Source organism: Uloborus diversus, chromosome 1 (genome assembly GCF_026930045.1).
Source record: "Uloborus diversus isolate 005 chromosome 1, Udiv.v.3.1, whole genome shotgun sequence".
NCBI lineage: Eukaryota > Metazoa > Arthropoda > Arachnida > Araneae > Uloboridae > Uloborus > Uloborus diversus.
Window position 1 is genome coordinate 220,922,147 of NC_072731.1, and position 23,766 is coordinate 220,945,912.

General features: G+C 33.2%; 1 protein-coding gene across 1 annotated transcript in view; it reads right to left on the reverse strand.

Annotated features, from left to right (window-relative positions):
* The window catches only part of LOC129218834 (ubiquitin carboxyl-terminal hydrolase 47-like), a 117,816-nt gene extending 98,945 nt beyond the window's left edge, over nucleotides 1-18,871 (reverse strand). Inside the window, exons 1-2 of the mRNA XM_054853158.1 lie at nucleotides 18,741-18,871; nucleotides 3,563-3,640 (exon numbers count right to left, since the gene is read on the reverse strand). Coding sequence (XP_054709133.1) covers nucleotides 3,563-3,640; nucleotides 18,741-18,779 — 117 coding nt within the window. The 5' untranslated portion in view covers nucleotides 18,780-18,871. The remainder of the gene's footprint in view (nucleotides 1-3,562; nucleotides 3,641-18,740) is intronic.
* Nucleotides 18,872-23,766: the final 4,895 nt, after the last annotated feature.

The following is a 23,766-nucleotide window of genomic DNA, read 5'->3' on the forward strand; positions in this document are numbered from 1 at the left end:
TACAAATTTTTTGTTTTTTTAAGAGAGTAAATTCAATGCCTTTTTAAGAAATCTGTATTATAGAATTATTGGTTTCACCAGAAAAGATTTCGGTTTCAGATTTTAAAGTGGAATTTCCTCTACATTATTATACTTCAATTTAGAAATAATTAGTGCCATTCTGTCATGTTTTAACACGCGTAGCATTTTGATTAAGTATTCATCAATTAGATATTAGAGAGAGAAATATTTAGAACAATGTTAAATATGTTTTTGAGATTTAAATATTTTCTTTTTCCAAAATGCATTAGCATATTAGAGAAGCTACTGAACTCTAATAACTTTGAGATGTGAAGTAAAAACATACACTGTATTCCAAAATTAAATATATACACATTGTCTAATTAATAAATTAAATGCCAAACGTATTTTTTCCCACATTATATTTGTCTACAAAACCTCACTCCAGGTGTTAACTATATTTTCCCCGAACGCCATACATAAAGGCGCTCAAAAGACATGTGCACGTCAACGATGATCAGGCATGGCATGGGTCAGCACATGACATTATTTCGAATATTAGAAAAAGAAAAAGGGATTTTTAAAATACATTTTTTAGGCTACAAAAACACAACAGGGCAATTACACACACACAAGTCAATGTTACCTTTATATTCATTTATGTCATGGTTGTATACTTTCAGATATCATAAAACTATATTTTTAAGATTTGCAAATTAATTAATAAGGTTTTGACTGATTTAAAACTTATAGTCAATTCAGTTATGGAGTTAACTTGCTGCTCCTTGGCATCAGAAAATCAGATTTTCACCTGTTCTCACATAAAGTAACTAATCAACTACTCAACTAGTAAACTGGTTTTGCCACACATTCTAAGCTTTTTAAATCAACTTCAATTTAGGAGAATATCTGAACTGGTGAGCTGCTACTTAGGCCATTTACAAGGGAATTGATTATTTTAAAAAGGGCGTAAGTCCTGCTGGAATCCATTGGACTTACACCCTTTTTGAAATAATCCATTCAAGTGGCTTGTAATGTGTTAGTTTAATGTTCAATATTTTTCATAAATTGTACACTTAATTTTAATTATGTCTTTTATTGCAACAAAAATACCATTAATGGTCTTCATAAAAATGTATACTTTATTTAACTGATTTAAAAACTTGCATTAGTTTTTTCAGTAAGGTACCGCCCTATAGCAAGGGTCTGTGCTTAGAACAGGGTTTCTCTACGGGGGGCCACAAGGTTCTCTTGGGGCCCATGGGAAAAGTTTAAGGGTCACAGAAAAACATTTAAAAATAGGGGATCCATTCGAGTATTGTGAACGGGAAAACAGTTGAATTATGTGAAACTGCTTAAAATCTTTCACATGATGGTAAAATATTCCTTTGATTTTGAACAAATCTATAACAGTGCAGAGGTTTTGAATATATGTATATATATATATATATATATGTGTATATATATATATATATACATACATACACAGGGGCGGACTGGCTGACTTTGGCCCAGTCGGCAAAGGAGTATTTTGGCCTACCTCTGTGAATTAAAAAAGTGAAATTAAACAGTGTTGAATCTCGATTCTTCCGAGGTCAAGCAAAGACATTAAACTACTGCTAGTTCATATTTTCCTTCAAGTTTTTAAATCACGTTTTAAAGTTCTAAAAAGGAAAATTGTAAAACGCAAAATAAAGCTAACACTGGCACATTTTTTATGTGCCTTGAAAGAAGAATACTAATGGTTACAAGTCTTAAAAGACACAACTTTAGACTTCTATACTGACAACATGACAACATAGGAAAAACAAAAGGAAAGGTAGGAAACAGGTAAACTCCCCTGGAAATGTTTCGAAATTGGTTGATCTATATAGGAAGAAAAGAATCGGCAGAAAGGGTGGTTCTAGTTCCCTTCTAAGCTATAATTTTAAAACTGATGTCAATAAGCTAGATTTTGTAATTTTCGGTAACCTTAGAAGAGAGGGAAAAGAAGGTTCCCCCACGATTTTGTTTTAATTCCATTTTTTTTTCCTTTCAAAATTGAAGTCCATATCAGTCTACCTTTGTTTACAATAGAATGTTCCGAAATGTGAAGTTTTAGACATGCAATTTTAGGCTACTCTTGGTAAATTTAATGGAACAGGAAAGCATATCGGGACTTTCCACAAAAACTTTTCGACGTTGAACTATTAAAAAACGCAAAACTATCTTTGGTCACGTTAGAAAGTGAACGAGGCTCAGTGATCATTTGGAAGCATTTCAAAACTCTACTCGACCCAATTTTCAAGTACATTCTGTTACTATAGGAAATCCGGCGACTCTGTTTCGGAATTTTTCGACATTTGGGGAAGTAATGGTGGATTTAGGAACTCTCCCTTTTGAGTTGAAATTTTGTCCTGTTTCAGATTCAGTTTATCGTAGTCCAAAATTGCTTCCCCGTATGCGATTCTGAGATGAAAGTACTCGTAGCGATGATACACTAGACCAATGAAATCTCTTGCCAACTTACAGCATTTAGTTGAATCTGTCACAACCAGCTGAGTACATAGTGACTATTACAGTTATCTTTTTCCAGTTGGCCCGCAATTCAGGATATTGTCCTCTTATATTTGTTGCCCCAATTCTAAATGGGCAGTCAACAATTTTGGTGGCTGCAGAGAGCAAGTTTTTGATTTCTCTCAAAAGTTATTCTAGCCTAAATTCATTTCACCATGAAATGGATGCATAAAGATAGCTGGTCTACGACTGAAATATCATGTACCGCAGTGCTGCCCGATCTACAGCCTGTGGACCACATGGGCCCGTGAAGCTGATCTATGTGACCCGCTGTATTCAATGTTATGTGAAACGTAAAATATATTCTGAAAAATTTCAAACGCACATCTTTATTCGTTCTTAGGAATGATAGATGCAAAATTTGAAGCCAGTAGTCATATAGGTATTGGTTTTTAAAAAACATATCCAAAGTTCGTATCAATAAAATAAGCATGCAGTAATAATGGAAGCAAGTTTTGGTTTTTAATTGTCTTTTATTTTCTTTGGTTTCCCATTCTATTTAGGAAAAAAATTATATTTATTCTGACCCACGATATCCCTCTTAATATGAGGTTTGGCCCGAGGTAAAAATAAAAAAGGTTGAGGACCACTGATGCATAGCATCGATCTCAGTTTTGTAGAACTATTCCCATTTTTTACTTTATGCACAATTTTGACTTGAATTTGAGAGGCAAGAAATTAAGTTATTTTTTGAAGAAAATTTGCTTCACAAAAAAGTCAACTATTTTAAGTTGGCCCCCTAAGCAGTTGGCCCAGTCGGGGATACCCGACAAGCCGACCTGGCCAGTCTGCCCCTGTATATATATATTAAAAGGTTTCCCCCTAGGAATTAAGAGAATAGATGTGGCAAAAATCTAAAATAATTATCCGTTGATGAAGTTTAGACAGTCGGATTCAACTAATTTTGAATGATGATCTCTTTCAATTACATCAATATGTAACTTTTTAAAATAACCATGTACTGATAAAAGCATAACTATATCACAAAAAAAAGGTAAAAACTTACTACACTGGTAGAAAGATCCCGAATAATGCACAAAGCCCGAGGTTCATCAGCTGCAGCAGTCGCAGTTGCACACATGCCCTGTAACAAAATAAAAATACCAAGTCAATTTTCAAAAAAATAACCAATTGAATTAAATGAATAAATTAACCAACATGTTTTAGAAATAAATGCTGAAAAATGCAAACATTATTTGAAATGAACTGTTTTATTTGCCTCCGTTCTCATGGGTGGATTTATGGGGGGCAGAGGGGGGCAATGCCTCCTCCCCCCTAGTTTTGAGAGGACTTTATTTAGCAACAACACATCTTCCAAAAAATTATTTTTTAAATAATATTTTTTTTTTGACTAGTTCAGAAGGGCATGGGTGGATTTATAGGAGAGGGGGCATAGGGGGCAATGCCTCCCAGTTTTGGGAGGACTTAAAATAGTAACAACACACCTTCCAAAATCTTAAAACAAAAAAATCATTATTTTTTTTCTTTTTTGAATAGTTCAATGAAAATGAAGAGAATAGTGAATGTCCTTTTCTGATGGAGAAAAGAAAAAAAAAAAGAACATTAAATACAAATAGTACAGCTTTCACTGGGGTGCTGAAAATATGCCTATATTCACTATTTTGAGCTGAAAACCATTTGGGCAAGTATATAAATGAAAATATAGGCTAAACGAGCTATGCATTCAGCTGCAACACTTATAATAATTGACGATTATTTTAAAATTAGAACCTAAAACAAAGGGAACCCCCTTCCCCATTTGAGCTAATAGAATGATCTACTTGTTATGTTTTCTTTCTTTTCAGAAAGTTTATTTTCAATTTGCGTGATTTCAAAAATTAGATATTTTGTGTTGTTACAGACGAAAGATTTTGAAGACCCTTCTGGAATTCACACGTTCATATTGGTAAAATTGTAAAAATCCTTTAATTGTAAAAACTGACGAATTTTCATAAAAATTACAAAAACCTGCAGGCAAGAGTGAATTACATATAGGGCCGGATTTGCCTATAAGATAAACAAGCTACAGCTTCGGGCTACTGCTTTGAAGTGGGTCCGTAACTCGCAAAAAAACTGCATGATTTGTTCCTTAAAAAATGGGTAAGTGCTTGAAAAAACTAATTTCATTTTCAAGTGCTTGAAAACCTTGAATATTTGGAAACGTGTGGCTACAAACCTTAAATTTTAAAATTTCTAACAAATGGTAGGGGGAGGAATGCCAAAATATGTCAAATTCAGCTCTTTGCTACATCCTGCATCAAAAGTGTAAAAATCATGGTTCTTTCGTTTGTAACATATTACTTGAAATAAATTTTTGTGACTCACATGTTTCATATCTTGCTATTTATTTAATCCCAAATGCAGTATTATGGAAATTCTTCTGTATTGATTGCTTTTATCTTGCTTCTACTGCATATTGTTATTCTGTTTAGCCCAGAAAAAATGATACACTACCTCTATTTCTTTTCGTTTTATGCACTGCTTATAACTTAAAAAAAGGTTGTTGTAATGAGAGAATTCTATAGTTTATTTTTTCTTTTAAACTTAAAATAGCTGGGGGTTTTTTTTAATACAAAGTTTGAATAATACTGTACAACTGTATAATCTAGTACTCAATTTCAGAGACTGGAAAGTGCAAATGATGTGCCTTAAATTATTAAATCTTCTAAAATTCTTGAAAAGATTTGGCGAAGTATAGCCTATTAGGGCTCTTGTGCCAAAGCACCCAATCTAACCAACCAAACCTTGAAAATAATTAGACAAGTCTTTGAAACTCCTAAGCAAAGTGTGCTTCTATTTTATTTCTTATCAAGTGTATAAATTATGAATTGTTCTAATAAATAGTATGTTACTCTCATGTTACATATTTTCTAAATCTGTACAGCATTTCTTTTAAAGTATTAACTTACATCACAAAGCACATTTAAATCATGAAACTTTTTTTAAAAAAAATATTTGTCTATTTTTTCCCCGAGATTTTTGTCTGTCCAATTAACCCTTATAAGGCTTCAAAATGCAGAATTTTGTATCCATTTTACGAAATTGACCCCCAAAATACCCCCAAAAATTGAAGATATTTTATATCCCACTTAAAAGGGAGCCCTGCGTCGCTCTCTTGATACCAGTCACCTCTCTTAAGGTCAATTGAAAAAGGACAGCATGGAAACACACATTAATGAAAACGACACACAAAAAAAGGTAAAGCATGGCCAGACTTAGATAAAATGAAAAGCTTTCTGCAAACACAAATCCTAACTGGAAATTTTCTGCAAATAATTATTTTGCCTAATTCACCCTTGTGAATAAAGAATTAAATTTATATTCAAATATGAAAGAGACAAAAAGAAAGTGCTTTAAATCATTTAATTTTTTTTACAATAACATACAGTTCTTATTTTTCACCAACTGAAGAAAACTGCCAAAATCATTAATTTTTTGACACATGTGCTTTAAAAGAGTTTTGGAGAAAGGTTTTACCAGAAATAAACTGGGATTTTTTTTTTTAATTCTCTTTAAAAAAAATTATTATTTTTTCATTAACAATTTGAAAAAAATTCTGCAGACCCAAAAATTTTCTGCAAACGCCGTTCGCGCGTTCGTCTGTATTATGCAAGACTGAGCATGGCCTTATGTATCACCGGAAACCAACCAAAACATGGGGGGGGAGCAAATTAAAATGCTGCTCACAAAAAGAAAAAAAAAATCTTGCCCCCCCCCCCCCAAGAGCTCAGTCCTAAATCCGCCTATGTCCGTTCCTCTTTTTTATGTTTCTTTTGGGGTTACATTCCTTTTCTCTTGGATTCAAAGATTTCATTAGGGACTTTTAGTGATGATTTGCATTTCTCTGCTTAGGTTCTTCCTTCCTGAAAAACCTTTTTGAGTGGAGTATTAAAGAGTATTGCTGTAGACCTCTTTCGTTTCCATTCTTTTTTGATATGTCCCTCTCTAGCTTTACGATAAGGTCGTATATGATCTGGAGTAATACTCAGAGACGTATGTGGGTTTAGCTAAGACATAACACTATCTTCAGTAAGAAACTGTAGATCTGAATGATTGAATGAAGTAGTAACTGAATCTGCTCTATGACAGCTACATCCAATTTTATTAATTTCTTCTAACATGGTTGCGTCTAGGAGGGACAAACAGATTCACTCATAGATCAAGGAGATTGAGAGTCTGACCGACCAGTGATATAACTTGGCATGAAGTCACAGTCCTGAAAAATGCTTGAATTGTAGAGAAACACATTAGTTCTTTTGAAACCATTCATAATATTTATGGAGCTTGCTTCTTGTGGAAAAGCAACTGCTACCACCGTTGGTACGTCGTAAATCGTTATTGGCTTTCCTGGATTATTCATCATCCAAGAATCACAGATGGGATTAACATAATTTTTCAATGGGCCATGTGGACCCTTGAGACAGCAACTTATGGCTACAATGTGGTGAGAAAGAAAACAGTGATATATTATTTTTTGTAGAGTAGTAGTTTCCTTACAAAAATCAAACCCTTCTATTGACGTGGGAGTCATAAGTGTCTAGCAAAAGAATCAGAGGTTTTTCTTTGAACATCTAGTGTTTTCAGCAAAATCTTTTAAGAAATCTGAAAACATTTCAACTATAATCTACCCACTAGGGAACGCACCATACATGCATATTATATCTGGTGCGGTTTTCTCGTTGTTATTTTTTTCTCTTGTATTTTTTCATTTACGGAAAGAAGAGTATGTTGGCAATTGTATAGGCATGTCTAAAAGAAATGATAGGCTCAAGGATAGTGTAACTAATGCAATTATTTCATTAAACTGACAATTTACAGAATTTAAATTTCAATTGTTGAATGTTTTGATTCTAAAAACTTAACTTGGGGCAAGTATGAGAGTCAGGGTTTAAGCTCGGTTCAAAAGTTCTTTAGCATAAAAGCTAAAATTAAGGAAAAAGTTTTAGCAAAATGCTAAAAAATGTTTACATTCTTATATCTTTCTAAATGCCTCTGTGTTTCATCTCCAGTTTAAAATAATTGAAAATTTCTTCTATGATATCTTTAAAGCAATTAGTACAGCAGCGTTTTTTTAAGCATAAAATAAAAGTCTTGGATTATGCTTATCATTAAGAAAACATATGTTTGGTTTTTAGAAAATTGCACTCTCCTCCTACTAATAATGCAGTTTTTGAGGGGACATAATGCTGGATAAGACAAAGTATTGAACTTGATTGTAATTTAAGCATCTTTACTGAGATTTAAAGATTAAGTTGACTATCGCCATGCATGCTTCCTGTCTTGGATTATAAGTTTCCTTTTTTTCAAATTAACTTATTTTTTAGTTGAGCAAAAAAGCGAAAGTGCTTTGCTTTACTTTCGCAATTGAGATAGTGTTTTCGCATTTTGCGAAAAATGCGATCGTAGCATAAACCCTGATGAGAGTTCGCACACTTACCCCAAAAAAGTTCGCCTATTAGACCCAATTCGCCGTACTGAAATCAAGTTACATAGGTTTAAAAATAGTTTCATAAAATAATCTGAATAAGACGTTATTTGTTGCGTAGAAGCATGGGCAGGGTTGGTATTTTGTCCACTTTTCAGTAAAAAGTCCAGGACGCCAGAAGAAACTGGACAAAATGGAAAATGAACTGATTATCCACACATAATTTTATTGTTATGGTGTAATAAAATTAGTTTATAATTCTAATACTTATTATGAATTAATCTTTTATTCCATCTCTCATCCCAGCTGTTCTTCAATAATTACCATAGAGATTGCAAAACATGACGATACCAAACGAAACGTCTTAAATTTGGACTTTCGGCGTTTCATTAAACATCGACCTAAATTTTACAAAAGTGGGTTTTTCTGAAAATATAGGATGGTTCCGGTATTTTCGAAGATGAAGATACCGGAAATCAAGATGTAAATACCGGAACACAATCACCCCTGAAAAGGGAAATATACAGTAGTAAAACAAGATTTCCCTTAAAATGCCCATCAGGCATACATAATAAGCATAACTGAAAATGTATAAAACTATCAATGGGAGAAAATGAGAAACACTTTTCGCACAGTATTCGGCCAAGGTCGAATAGTAAACTGGATATTTGGCAGATGGGCAGAATATTCACTGCATCACTAATCCAAACCAGATGGGCAAAAGCCCAAAATTTAAAGGTTGTAGTCCTAAGGGTTACTGCACCCTCAAAGTTGAGAGTGCAATCACTTCTCCTGGATTGTACAATTCTGCCAGTGATTAACATGAGAGAGGTTAAAAATTTCGTAGATGAGCTCTGTAAGTATAGTCATTTAAAAAATGACTTAAGATCTACAGTTTAGCATCAAGCAATGCAAGATAGCAAGAAAAAAAATGTTCTCTGAAATATTGAAGTATCTAGAATTTTAAAAAAACTGATGTATCCTTAGTTAACTGTTCATCATAGAGTTTGTTACACACACACAGCCACAAATACAGATATTTTTCAAACATACATGAAAGTAGTAATGCAAGACAGATTTTGAGAACAAGTGGGTTTACAAGCTACACTAATGAAAGTACTTCTAATATTTACAAGCAAATGGGCAAGTTTTTGGTTTCAAAAAATGTTCATTTTAAAGACCATTCTAAAAAAGAAAATCATTTCAAAAGATAAACAATTATATGAAACATGCAGCAATGCTAGATATTTGGCTCTTGCCAGAGATCTAACTGATAAAGAAAAATCTAATTATTATTTTTTAAAAAAAAAAGATACCTGCATGACAAACTAATTCACCTGAATTTTCAATTAAAAAAGAATGTAAACATATAACCAGGATCTTAAATTTCTTAATACTTTTAAAACAGATAAAAATCTTAACACATGAAAATAATAACTAAAAATTTTCTCAGGATAGATTTAAAAAAAAAACATTGAAAAATTTTAAGACTTGGTACCCAAATTTTTAGTTGACCTTTGACTTTATTTAGAAAAACTCTGATGTAAATCAATTCATGAAAATATTGCAAACACACATCAATAGCAATCATGAATTCAGTGACTCACCTTCAAATAAAATTAGGTTGGAAGCCCAAAGTAAGCAAAAGATGTTTTAGAATGTATATTCTCAAAGGTTTTATATTGGTCACACCAAAAACAACACATTTAAACACATTGATAAAGAGAAAAATTTAAGGATATTGACACACTAAGAATGCTAGATGCATATGTACACTGTCTGCCACTACTTGGCAGCTATACAAGGAAGGGAGAATATAGCTAGAAAGAAAAGAGGTGCATGTGTCAGGAGGGCTAAAAATAGCTTCAGTGGCACAAATGCTGAGTATAACACAGAAAATGGTTTTCTCTCTCTTCTTTAACAAAATTTAATACATTGGTAAATATTTCAGTAGTGTGAAATTTATTTGAAAACAGCACTAGACTGACACATGAAAAATATAAAAATTGAAAACTTAGGGTTTGAAGATTGGGTAATGAAAGTTCTAAAGTTTATCAGTAAATGCTACACCAGGGGCATTCAACCTTTAACACTTTGAGACACCTTTTGAGTTGATGGTTTTCTTGGAGAAACCTTTCAATCAAAGAGCTTAAAAATTAAGATCCCACTAAAATTTACAAAATTATTATAGCCTATCTTTATTTTGTCACAATACAAATGTACGAATAAGATAATGAATGGTGAGGTGAGAGAGGGGAATGGTCGGGAAAAAAACTAAATTTGGTGTCGGGGAGGGGGAGTATTTTGTGAAAGGTCCACTTGAAAAAATTGAAATATTTGAAATTTACTCTATATATTAGAAAGCGTAAGCTAAAGAAATTTGTCGCAGGAAGTCTGTGGCGGGTCTGCATCCAGGAGACCCCATAGCACCTACGGCCTTGAAATTTTGTACAAAATTACTTCGAGCCCGGGGGGGGGGGGGGGTTGCACCTGGGGTTTCTTATTTTAAACTTTGAATTTGTTTTTTTTTTAATTCATTTAAGCTAAAATTTTACATAAATTGTCTGCTAAAGGGATGAAAGATTTCCCACACCTCTTAACAATCGATATTGTTTGAAGATTTTTCTGCATCAAGTTTGTTCCCATTTTCTCAATTAATTAGAACAGCAGGTATAAGGACTCCAATTTTAGCGAAAAGTCCTAGGCTCAACTCAATTCAAGCCCGGAGCTAAAGAGCAAAATATATTACTAGAGACCCTGAATTTGAAAGTGCGTTTTCAAGTGTCCAAAACTGACATTTTGCAATGCTCAGGAGCCCCATAGCCCCTATCGCTGTGCAAGACGGGGTACAAGTTAGTTCGGAACCAGGAAAAGGAGTGTCCTTCAAAGCTCTTTACCTTTCTTTTTTTTAATACCTCGGTGTGTGTTTCTATCAAGTTCTTTCTGTCTTAGGGTGGAATGAAATTGTGTTCTAATTATGAGCACTTTACTTAAATTCCATTTTCCACAGGAGGGAAAGACAATTTTTTTTTTTTTTGAAACGGAACTCGTAAAGCAGTTTTTAATCTGATTCTTTCTGATAGACGGTTTAAATTTGTGCAAAACAAATAAGATTGCACAGCAATCTGTGGGGGTTGGTGAGCGCCAGTGAGCAGGGGGTGAGCCCCCAAGTAGTATAAAATAATGTCCTTGAAAATGTATGACATTTACATTCCTATCTTTTTTTTATGTTCAGTATCATCCCACATGAAACTATTAACTTTGCTAATGAAAGTGTTTGAATTTTAATTTCTCTCTGCAACTGCATGGAGAATTAACTGATATTTTTACACTATTTCCAAAAAAAAAAAAAAACAGTTTACTTGCATTTAAAACTGTTTGATTTAAATGCAGGACAGAATTGTACTAATAATATCAATTAGTGGAAATATTTAAGTTTAATAATGTTTATTTAATGTGTGTGTGTGTTAGTGATGTGCCAGATATCGGTATCCGTAGATATCTGAGGGAAAATAAAGATCTATATACATATCCGTATTCCATTTTTTGCTTGAATCTTAAGAAGCATTCGAAACAAATGGTGTTAGTACATAAAATTTTAAAATTCATGTGATCTAAATTTTTTCACTTCTTGCAAAATTAAAGACAACAAATGTTTTTCTTAATTATTACAAAACTAGAAAATTGCTCATCAAGGTTGTTGGGTGAGAATTGCTTCTACATTTGAACGAAGCTATTGCCTGTTTGGTGATATTTTATGTGTTGTAGAAGCAACGTAAGAAAATGTTCATAGTGCCATAACCATGACAACCAGAGTGGGAAAAGCATGGAGATAGGGAAAGTTATTTGGCCTTGACTTAATGCTTCTAAATACATCGACTATAACTTGGGACTTAATTTCAGCATTTTCATCAATTAACTTAGGTTTTGTGTCTCAAAATGCATTTTCTTTTTTTTTTTTGTTAATAATTTGTAACAACATAAGGTCAGTGTTGAAATATAAATGTATTTTGAGTTTTTTGACATCAAACCCCATATTATTTGCTAGCCAGAACTATTTAATTTACTGTTTGATTAGCACATTATTTTATTTCGAGTTTGTGTCATGGTAGAATGAACACAAAATAAAATAATGAGCAAATCAAACAGTAAATTAAATAGCTATATAGCAAAAAAAAAGGTGTCGTGCTGTGGACTCTACATTTGGACAAAATAACTATGAAATGTCTGAAGATTAAATTTCTTTCACAAAATGTTATAAATCAGTTTATATTTTTCCCTATAAATAGCATTTTAGTGTTATTTGCATAAAGCCTGGGGGGGGGGAGAGAGCTTTGTCCCTTCAGGAAAATTCTGACATCTGGAAAGATCAAGGGTCTTGGGAGCTCTTATGTTGAATGTTCCAATTTTAATTTTGTCAGAGAATACCAATTGATTCTCATAAAAAGTACTGTATTTATATTGTGTTCTTAAATGGTATAAATCAACCACTCATAATGTGAGACCAAGTTTTTCTTCCTCTTCTTGTAGATAACGTGATTCAAACTTCAGATGAGGCTTGCGAAAATATTGGTTTTAAGAGCTGCAAAAGTTGGGAAATGTTTGAATGGAAAATCTTTGGGGGATTAGAAATCTTGCGGGATTTTGCTCTCAATCTTGTAGGATTAGTCCTGCTAAATATCATGCAGGATTCGAGATCGAAACCCTAGTTAGCACGACATATTGGTATTGATCATCAGCAAATATTGCCTTCAATCAAAGGGCAAAGACAGGGGGGGGGGGGGGGCTGGCACCTCCCAAAATTTGGAAAAAAAGTTCACTAGTTATTATTGATTGGTTTTAGTTTGCTCACAAATAATTTCCTAACTTTTAGCACCAAACAAATTAATAAATAAATAATGATAGTGATAATAACAATACTTCAGATGGCACTATGTGGTGGTGCAACGAGAGGGGGACAGGGGTCCATACTCCTTACTTATGTGTTTTGGGAAAGCAAAGGTATTTTAAGCAAATAATGTTGAAAAAAATCTTAATTATTTTTTAAAAAGAAATCTTTAAATTACATTTTTATTACATTGTGCAGATTGTTGGTCAGCAAATTATGTTACCCTTTTTTTCATTCCCCCATTTTTCTAGTCAGCCGGAAAATAAGGGTCTTCAAAATACTACCCAGCAAGAAATTTAAAATAAGATTTGATTTTTCGGTTGGAATAATGATGGAAAATTGATGCCCTAAAAACAGGGTTGGGTTTTGGACTGTCCAAAACTGGTTTAGGACAGGACAGGTGGTTTTTACCGTCCAAAACTGTCTAAAACTGTCCAAAAGTGTCCGAAACTGTCTTAAACTGTCCAAAACTAGGCTAGAGCTAAAAGGGTGTAATCTAATCAATTCGTATTTACTGCAATGTTTGCAATGCATAAATGCTGCCATTATTGAGGCTTAATTAATGAGTATTTGATTATATTTTTCTCTAATATTTGTCATTAAAAAAATATTTTATTTAAAAAATTGGCAATAACTATTTAATTTCTAGGTAACTAGATTAAAGTCCGCTGCGTAAATAAGTTACATATATATTTATACTTGAATGTTCACATTGAATAAATATTAAATAGTCAAAAAAAAAATAATAATAATAATAATTCTTACACATTTTGTTCTGTTTTTGATTGTTTTCTACAAAATATAGTTTCTCAAAAAATAGTTTTGGACACTTTTGGACTCAAGGGTTTTGAACAGAATGGTAAAAACCTTGCCAACCCTGCTTTCATTTGCACACATGCATAAACATAGGGAAATTTGGTTACTATTATCAAAAAAAAATAAATAAATAAATAAAAATAATAATAATAATAATACTAAACTAATGCATACAAATTGAAATTTTAATCAAGAATTCAACTTCTATGTGACTAGATTAAAATCAGCTGCATAAAAAAGTTGAATGTTCTCCATTGAATAAATGTTCAATATAAAACATTACTTTGATACATTTTATTCTGTTTTTGATGTTTTCTCACAGAACACAATTTTTCAAAAAATATAGTTTTGGACACTTTAGGACAGTTTTGGACACAGGGGTTTTGGACAGGACGGTAAAAACCAGGGTTTTTACCGTGGTTTTTACCATAGTGTCCAAAACCTTGCCAACCCTGCCTAAAAACACATTTACTTATTTATTTAAGCGTTTTTAGGACAAAGATTTTTAGAAATCTCTAGAGGAGAGAGGAGGGTTCCTAAACCACCATCCTTTTCTTAATGTTACTGCTAAATATAATCTGAAATTGCACCTTTAAAATTTCAATTTTGAAAAATTTCGGAAGAAAATTCTTAACCGCTCCTTACCTTTTAATGTTTCCAAAGATAACCTGAAACTGTATTTGTTAATTTCAAAAATCTTTCAGGAGAGGATCCCTGAACTCTTCCTTTTTAAAAATAGCCTAAAATTGACTCCAGGTTTCAAAAAAAAAAAAATCAGGAGGGAAAATCTACTCCCCTTCCCTTTTTTTAATTATTACCAAACATGTCCTGAGTTGTGCTTCAGTGTCGAAGCATTTCCGGAGAAATTCCTCGAGTCTTCTCAATTCCCTTAACATCACCAAAGCTAGCCTAAAAAATTGCGTATTTCCAACTTCAGTTTCAGAAATTTCCCCGAAGAGTCATGATACCCTAAATATGTCCTAAGTTGTGCTTCAGTGCCGAACTATTTCTGTTGAAATCCCGTGGGTCTTCCCAATTCCCTCAACCTGGCCAAAGATGGCCTAAAATTGACATAAAGTTTGAAAAAACTTCTAGAGGGAACACAAATCTTCAATTCCCTCAACCTAAACAAAGATAGCCTAAAAGTGGCATAAAGTTTGAAAAAAATTCCAGAGGGAACACAAATATCCCCAATTCCTTCAAAACAGGGTTGGCTTTCTGCCGGCAGAAACTAGTTTTTGCCGTGCCAGTGGCAGAAACTGGTTATAACCGGTAAAAACCGGCAGAAACTGGCACAAACTTAAAAGTGTCTTTAATAACTGAAGTAATTTGTAAATGATATTTGTTTAGGTGAACTAAAAAATTAAACATCATTTCATCATTTAAAAAAAGAACATCCAATGCTAGTACCTTTGATTTAGTTCAGAAAGGGAACTTTTCAATTGTAGAGGCTCATAGTATTTGGATTAATTTAACAAGGGATAAAAAATCATAGGGAGGTGCTTAGGAAAGAGGAGTTACTGATTGTAATTTTCTCACTTATCTGCTTCCTCTAAATTGTTTGCGATTGAAATTATCATGTCCTGTGCTTCAAGAAGAAAGTTTCCGAATTTTACTTGCCTAGATTTTGTGCCTAATGTCACAGCTTTGCAAAACAAATTGTCGCCATTTCTCAACACTTATTTTTCCAGTCAAATTTTTACCACAACCCCAGTTACTACATGGTGGACCAGTTATACAATAGATGAAAGTTTCACGAACATTGCTTGCTCCTTGATGCTAGCTCTTCTATTTCAAGAATATTCTCAAGTTTCTCATTGATGCATATTAAATTGAGAACCTGTTTAGATTTTTGAAACCACCTTTTCTAAGAAGCAATTGCAGAGTCCAAACAATGAAACATTTGATTTTGAATTGTGATAATTTTGTAATAAAATTACAGTGCTTTGATTAACAATTAATTATTTTTTCCATGAATGTTCTGTTGTATATCAAGAATTAATTTTTCATTTTGTGAGTTTTTGCCAGTTCCTGCCACAAATGTGGCAGAAAGTGGTTTTTGCCATGCCGGTTTTAACCGGTTTCTACCAGTGGTTTTAACCACCTTGGCAGAAACTCGCCAACCATGCTTCAAAACGAAAAATTTACAATATAATAAGGGGAGCTAGGGCATGTTGGTCCGCTTTTTTCCTTATCAATTGTTATCTCATCAAAAAATTTAATGAGCAGTTCAATTCTATACAGTAAGTTTCACTAAACACTTCTCAACCCCAGATTTTTTTGGAAGTGTTGAATTGATAAACTTTTATTAACAGAACCTCGTTAAGTGGACCAAAGTGCCCCACAGGAGAAGGGAGGGGGTTACGTTGGTATACCTGGTGGGGAACGTTGGTTCGCCTGGTGGGGCATAATGGACCGCATAACTCAAACAACATTTGTTATAATTTTAGTGATAAATACTATGAAACTTTGTAGCTCCCTCATTCTCTTTTGTGTGTACAGTGAAAACTAAATATTCAAGATCAATATAACATATTGAATTGATTTTAATTGATAAATCATTTTTATTTAAAAACAGCAATAAGCATTCACCATTAGTACACAATTACTTTTTTAAAAATCAAAAGAAAATTTAATTGTTGAATATTCCTGAGATAATTAATGCAGAGTAAAGGTAACTAAAGACGTGTTAAATGATATCTAGGAATATAAAAGTGTTACTTCTTGAGCTTTGGTAGCAGTACTTTTATTGGACTGGCTTTCGGAAGGATAAGTCATATGTTACTTTAATGCTAAGTTATATCAATATTTGCTAGGGAGAAAAAGCTCTTTTTTCCTTCAATGCATTGCATGAAACAACTCCAAAAAGGAAAGAATCCTGTTATACTAATACCATATATTTCAAAGAAAAAGTACAATAAAATTGACAGCTTTAAGTTAACATATTTTTGTGTTCTAAAATCAAAATTAGATAATCTTAAGTAAAAGTATATTTTTATATATTCCTTTAATCAATTATTTGTTTTATTTTGTTCACGAAGAATTCTTGTTTAGCAAAAAAAAAATTGTTTAATACAGGAATATATATTGCATAACTCTAAGAAAACAGTTGTCTGCAAAAATTTAAAAATTTAGAAGTTTATTTGAACATATAAATAGTAAAAAATTGCAGTTATGAAATAAATCTTTTGGAAAAATTAATTTAGTGTAATTTTTGTTAAATAATTATAAAATATATCTTTGCTATACAATTATTGAGATTTAATAGAAAAAATAGTTTTTAAATTATGTGGGGGAGGCTGTCCGGTCCTATGTGCCCCCACAAAGAGTGGATGACCAACCTGTCTCACGTTCTTCGTCTGAAAAAGTGCTGTCATAATTTTTTTTCTTTTTGGCAAAAAATTTAAAAAATACCAGTTATTATGAACTAAAGGAACTTACTTAAAGAAAGGAGTTCAATTTTTTTCCTGCAATCTTGATGAAAACCATTAAAAAAAAATAAAGTAACAGTTTTCTGAAAATTACTCAAGACTACTGAAATAACATTTTCTGGAATAAAATTTGTTCAATATAACTGTACTATGTGATTTCATTATTATAGGATTTGTAGGACCATAGGTGCTATTTGTTGGTCATAAAAAAAAAAAATATTGATAGTATTAAAATACTCGAGACCAGTCCAACAAGCCCCACGCTCTAACGTACCCCATCTCCTCCGACTTCAAGTTTGAAATTTTCTTACATGAATTTCACTCCATACACAAATCTTTTCCTTCTTCTAATACCCTGAAAGGTTGACCAAAAGTTTTTACAGCTTCAATTTCGAAAATTTTCCAGAGAACCAACACCCTATGTTTGCCCAGACTCTGACGAAAGCAGAGATATTTTAAAATTGGTGTTTCAAACTAGTACTTTTTAGTATCCATTTTGCTTCCAAGTAATAAGTTGCACATAAAGAGTTGTTTAATATTAATCTTATCTTAGTTTTTATGAACATTTTTAGATTTTCAGTTGCATTAAAGGCTCAATTCTAATAAATCGTTTGGTATCATATCCTACTACAACAATCAATTTTACCACTTAAAATATAATTACAAGCAAAATATATGTGCTTATGAAAAGAGAGTATACATAATAGTGCTTCCCTCAGGCTTTTTTAGGAGGGCACTGCACACTGTCACTTTTAAATTAACTTTCGATATGCTCTCTTGCCCCTTATAAGGTTTAACAAAACTTCATACCAAGAGCTATTTTCAAAATGTAAAGATTCACACAAGCCAGGCCTTGAAACCTCACTCCCTTGTATCAATCACTTATCCACTAGAATATGATTTGAATAAATCTGAATGTTTACAGCACCAGTTTTTAAACTAAACATTAAAACCTTTTCATTCTTTAAAAAAATTATTAATATCAAGAAACGCTTGGATTTTGTATACCATCTGTACACCAATGAGTTAAAACAAAGCTTCTAATTTTCTATTACAAAACTTGTATCAAAAAGTGTCCTTTTAATTGAATTCAAGTGCTCTTTTTTCTGAAAGTGCCCTGCCTTTTTCTTTGGTCTGAGGGGAACACTGCATAAAATGCAAAAAAGGAAAGTAAAAGGTTAGAAAGTTTACAGGAGAAAAAAACATCTTTTTCCTGCTAGGTACGAAATACACCTGTCATTTATTACAGAGCAATAAAGTAATGTTTGATAACTTAAATCGAAAAATAAATCGAATCCTGACATTTCTCTCACATATTTAAGAATGAAATATATTTTGGTGTTCAATACATGCATAGTTAAGTTATGATTGTTTACTGCACAAAAAACTTGAGGATTTTTCACTTCCATTGCTTTAAATAAAACCAAAGAAATGAAACAACAAAAACATCTCTTCTAACCTGATCGTTTTAATCGACTGTATCTAACAAGCCAAATTAATTAAGCTTAAAAAAAAGCAATTGAATCGAATAAAGGTAAACAAAGTATCATTCACTGATAACCTGTTTGTTTTGCTTTTTTAGGCTTAAAGATCTAAAGTTACATCATATAAAGTTATGACGCACCTGAATAGCTACAATCTGCGTATTTTCACCTGGAACCATGCCGAAAAATAAATATCACTAAAAATAATTCTTGCGATATGCCGTCATATTAAAATCAACTCAAACGATACCACAATAAATTAACGTAGTTAACATCACTTCGTTTCAGTTATTCACAGCTCAGATCGTGTGTCCGGCTCTTTTCACTTATTTCCTCCATGCGTTGTAAATCTCGTTCTCGTTTCCTTTTTCCTCAAAACTTAGATGGTCAAAATGATAAGCCTCTTCATAAAAAAATTGAAAATCATGTAAATTTCATGAAAATACTTAAAGCATTTAGCTATTAATGCTTGAATAGTTTAAAATATTACATTAAAAAATATCATCTTTTCCACTCCGTGTCCCAGCTAGTCCCAGCTTGCTCCTTCCTTCACGTTCCTGCCGAGTTACCCCGAAACACCCCATGTGAGCGCTATGCTTTCACTTTTTGAATATTGTTGAGCATTATTTATTTACTTTTATGTGAATTATAATTCAGGGATGACCAACAGGGGTGAGGTCATTCGACCGAGATACAGTGTTTAGAAAAATTTCCCATAATAAAAAGTGTTGGGCCCTAAAATGAGACCGATCTTCCCCTAATTTCGGAGGTTAATCGGGCGCCGGCCTAACCTCATAAAAAGCATGGATCAAGTGGTTTGCTATTTACCATCTAACAGAATGAAATACGCCTGTGAAGTATTTTTGAAACTAATCTGCAGTGTTAAAGTGATAATTCCCTTTCATTTTCACTCCCATCTTGCAACACTACATCAAGAAAAGCAACAACAAAAATTAAATGAATAAAAATACAGTGACATCCAGTTTCAAGGAATACCAACAAAACGAAATGTCCGTTTCAAGGCCGTAGCCAGAGGGGGGGGGTCAGACCCCCCTCCCCGCCGAAATTTTCAAAGTCTTGCGTGCTATAAAAAAGTTGTCAAAAATTTCGTGTTTCGCACTTTATTCAGCTGGGAAAAAGTCAAGATCCCTCCCCCCCCCCTAATAACAACAAAGATCGTCTAAACTTTCGTTTTTAAGGCTTCATTTTAAAAAAAATTCCGTTATAAGCGCCCCCGAAAATTACCGAAGGACCCTCTCTAGCCTCTCCTCCCTTAACATTACCGATGATGTACCGAAGAAGTCTTATTGTCGAAAATTCGAGAGAACACCGAACCTCTTCTCTTCTCCCCGAACGTCATTAATCGTAGACCTCATAACTTCGAAAAATTTCCGAGTTAGAGCAACCACCTCCTCCCCTAACATGTCAACATGTATCCCAAAATTGCGTTTTTAAAACTTCAACAACAAAATTTTCCGGGGTCAGCCCCAAATGCCTTTTTAAGGCTTCAAAAATTGAAAAAGGAGCATCCACAAACCAAACCTTTTCCCTTGAGTTACTACCAAATATAGCATGAAATTACGTTTTTAAAAAAAATGTCTATTGAAATTGCGTCTAAAATGAGATACCGAACCCAGTGTCAGTTTGGCATGTATTTCAAAATATTAAAAATACTCTTAGGTCTGCTCCTCCTTTACAAACAATAATTTGGGAGCTCCTGGTCTTGAAAGTTCATGAAAAGTGATTGGTGGTACTTCTATTTCATGTTCCAAGTTGCGGTCCAATTAAAGGTTCTCGCATGTCATTGGTATCTTACGCATTTGCAACATTTAAGACACCGCACCTCATTTTCTGTACCAACAAAACTATTACATTATTAAACTATGATTAAATGATATTGTATTAATAAATTTAAATTTCCAAGGAAACATTTGCTCGCATTTAAACATTTTGATAAAGTAACTTTAACTCTTGTAATTCAGTAAAATTACTGTTCAAAAGAAAAAATGAAAACAACCAATAATTCCGCCCTTCCCCGTTTTCCGATATTTTTTTCATTTTTCTGTTTTGCCCCCCCCCCTCACCCTCTGATTACTATATGTCTACCAATGCGCAATGATGCATCAAAACTCACACATGACTTTTTCGTCTTTTTGTTGAAAATTTAAGACCCCCCCCCCCCCCGAAACAAAATCCGAGCTACGGCTTTGGTCCGTTTCAACGAAATAAATTTTCAATCTCGATTTAATTTCCATGACATTGTCTTAATTCCAGGCAACAAAATAAAATTCCCGGTACAACGAATAAAATTTGTGGTCCCTTGAAGTTCGTTATGACAGGATGTCACTCATTGAAGACATTGCCTAAATGCCTAATATCAATGATATTGCCTCATTGAAGACATTGCCTCAAATAATGCAATAATAAATAAAATTTTACAGACACCGTGAGACTGTGACCCTCTCCCACAATGGAAAAAATAAATACAAACTGCCGGATCTAAAATAAGTCGGGGCCCTTGCCTCGGGCATCCCGGACTGCATAGGGAAGACTAGGGTAATGGCAGTCACCTAAGGTAAAATCAATTTGAAACTTTTTTTTTTTTAATTTGAAACGCAATCACATAAAATTGCTTACATATAGTATATTTTACCTATTGCAGACACAAATTGTACCTTAAATGGCATTCAGTAATGTTATTTACTACTTATAATCGTTGTAAAATAAGAAATATGAAGATTTTCAGGAACATAAACAAATTAAACTAAAATCTTTCTGTTTATTTTATTACACAATTCCACTTTTAAGATATAACAAGAAGAAATTGAAAGTGTGGACACAATATGAAGCCAATGATTTAAAAAAACATCTTTCCATGGTAAAAAGGGGATTACAAATTTAACGGCACTGCCAATATGTTTACAGACTTTTGTAAGCTTTTAGAAGCTCAAGTTAATTTTACTTTCCAGAGCACATGTCACAGAAATATCCCTCAGGAGCAGTGGCAGATCCACAGGGGGGGGGGGAGATTTGGGTGATCTACCCCCAAAAGGTTTTCAAATTCAAAAAATTTCTGGGAAAAGATCACCAAACTCTCTCCCCCCCCCCCAACGCATCACAAAAAACCGCCTATAACTTTATTTTTACGACTTTAATTAAAAAAAATTTCCAGGAGAGAGTCCCTCGATCCCCCCTTTCCAATATCATCGAAGATCGTCAAAAATTTTGAATCTTTGCAGCTTCAATTCCGAAAAAAATCGCCGGAATGGAAAACTTTTTCGAAAATGTCTTTAATGAGGGTATTCAGTTATATTTTTAGTACTTTAATTCCGAAAAAATTCCGGGGGAGAGCCCCACGATCTCGAGTCTTTCCTTTAACCTTAATAAAGACCCACTAACATTAGGTTTTTGAAACTTCAAAATTTAAAAATTGAGGGATAGGTCCTGAACCCATCCCTTCCCTTAACGCTACCAAATATGACCAACCATCGCATTTTCAAAGCTCCAATTTTGATCAATGTCCGATGGAAAGTTTCAAACCCCGTCCCTTCCCCCTACTTCATAAAAGATTGCTTACAACTGCGTTTTTAGGACTACGAATTCGAATATTATCAGGGGAGGAGCCCCCCGTCCTTTCTTTTCTCATCTATCAACATCATCAAAGATCGTCTAAAACAACGTTTCTGGAACTCCTGCATCGAAAGTTCTCTAGAGAAAAGTTCTGAACCCTATGTCTTCTGCTACGTCATTAAAGATGGCTTACAGTTGCGTTTTTAGAACTTCAATTCCAAATAATTTCCGGGGGAAAACCACCGAATCCCCAGGTTTTTAGCATTACTAAAGATGTCTAAAATTGCATTTTTGAAGCTCTAATATCCAATAACGGTGGGAGAGAATTCCTAATTCTCATTCTTTCAATTCAAGAAAAAAAAAAGCAGCAAACAATTGTGTTTTCGCAAATATACCCTCAAACTTCAAAAAATTCCGGAGAGGGACCTCCAATCTCCCTTCCTCTCATTAATCACCAAATACCCTAAAAATGCCTTTCCGACAAAAATTTTCGGGGGAGAGCCCGCAAACACTCCTACTTATGCGCGAATATTAAACAACTCAATAAACAAACAAATTTATAACTATCTTCAAATTTTATTTAAAAAAGCAATTTTAGTATTTCATTATATTCGGTACCTTTCTCACCTTATCTTGTTCAGCACCTTTCTTTCTGCAACCTTTCTTTTATAAGGAAAAAGTTCAATTGAGGACCTGAATGGCTACTGAAAATACTTCACTAGTCCTCAATCAAATCAAAAGTTGAAGGGCTTAATTTAGATAATAGATCCAGAATATTACTGGAAATTCTTTTTTTTTCTTTTTTCTTTTTTTTTTTTTTCAATTTCTAATTCTTTGTACACGAAACATATTCATAACTTTCATTCAAACTCTTTGAACAGTACACATTATTCGAAAGAAAAAAAAACATTCTTCAGTTCTTACTTTTTTTAAAAATTTTATTTTCATTTGTCACTCCCTCCCCCTATAACGTATTACTCAATCGCCCCTCTTAACAGGATGGTATGGATCCGCCACTGCTCAATAGTGTCCCACCCAGAACTTTCTTGATGTGCCCATAATAATGATTAAGAAGTGCGTAGATACCACATTTCTCCATCTTTTCCGATGTTTTCGTAATAGCAACAGGTAACTTTACCCATTTCCGTTAAAAGTAACTCACTTTCGGATTCGTCTTCACAAATCTTGTCCTCATCAATAGAAGTGTCTGTGTCAGATTCAAAGAGTTTCCTACTCATTTTATTTTGCTTCACTTTTTGTGCTTTTCTTTCAGCAACAGCGGCTGTTTTCTTTCTTCGTTAAATTCTTTTTTTATTCGCTTAGTTTTTTGGTTCTTTTCTTCTTTTATTTTTAATTTCAGAGTAGACAAAGTGACTGCCATTACCCCAAGAATTGTAATCACCATTACCATAACCGAATGTTTTCATTCAACGGCTAAAAATCCAAATATTAATGTTTAAAATCTTAATAAAACGCTGTGTAACACAGCCATATGGTTCACCTGGTTATTGTAAGATCAGTCTCGTTTCAGGAAAGGTAAACAGTAAGAGCTGATAGTGGATTAAACTATTCTTTTTTCTTATAAGGCGGAACGTC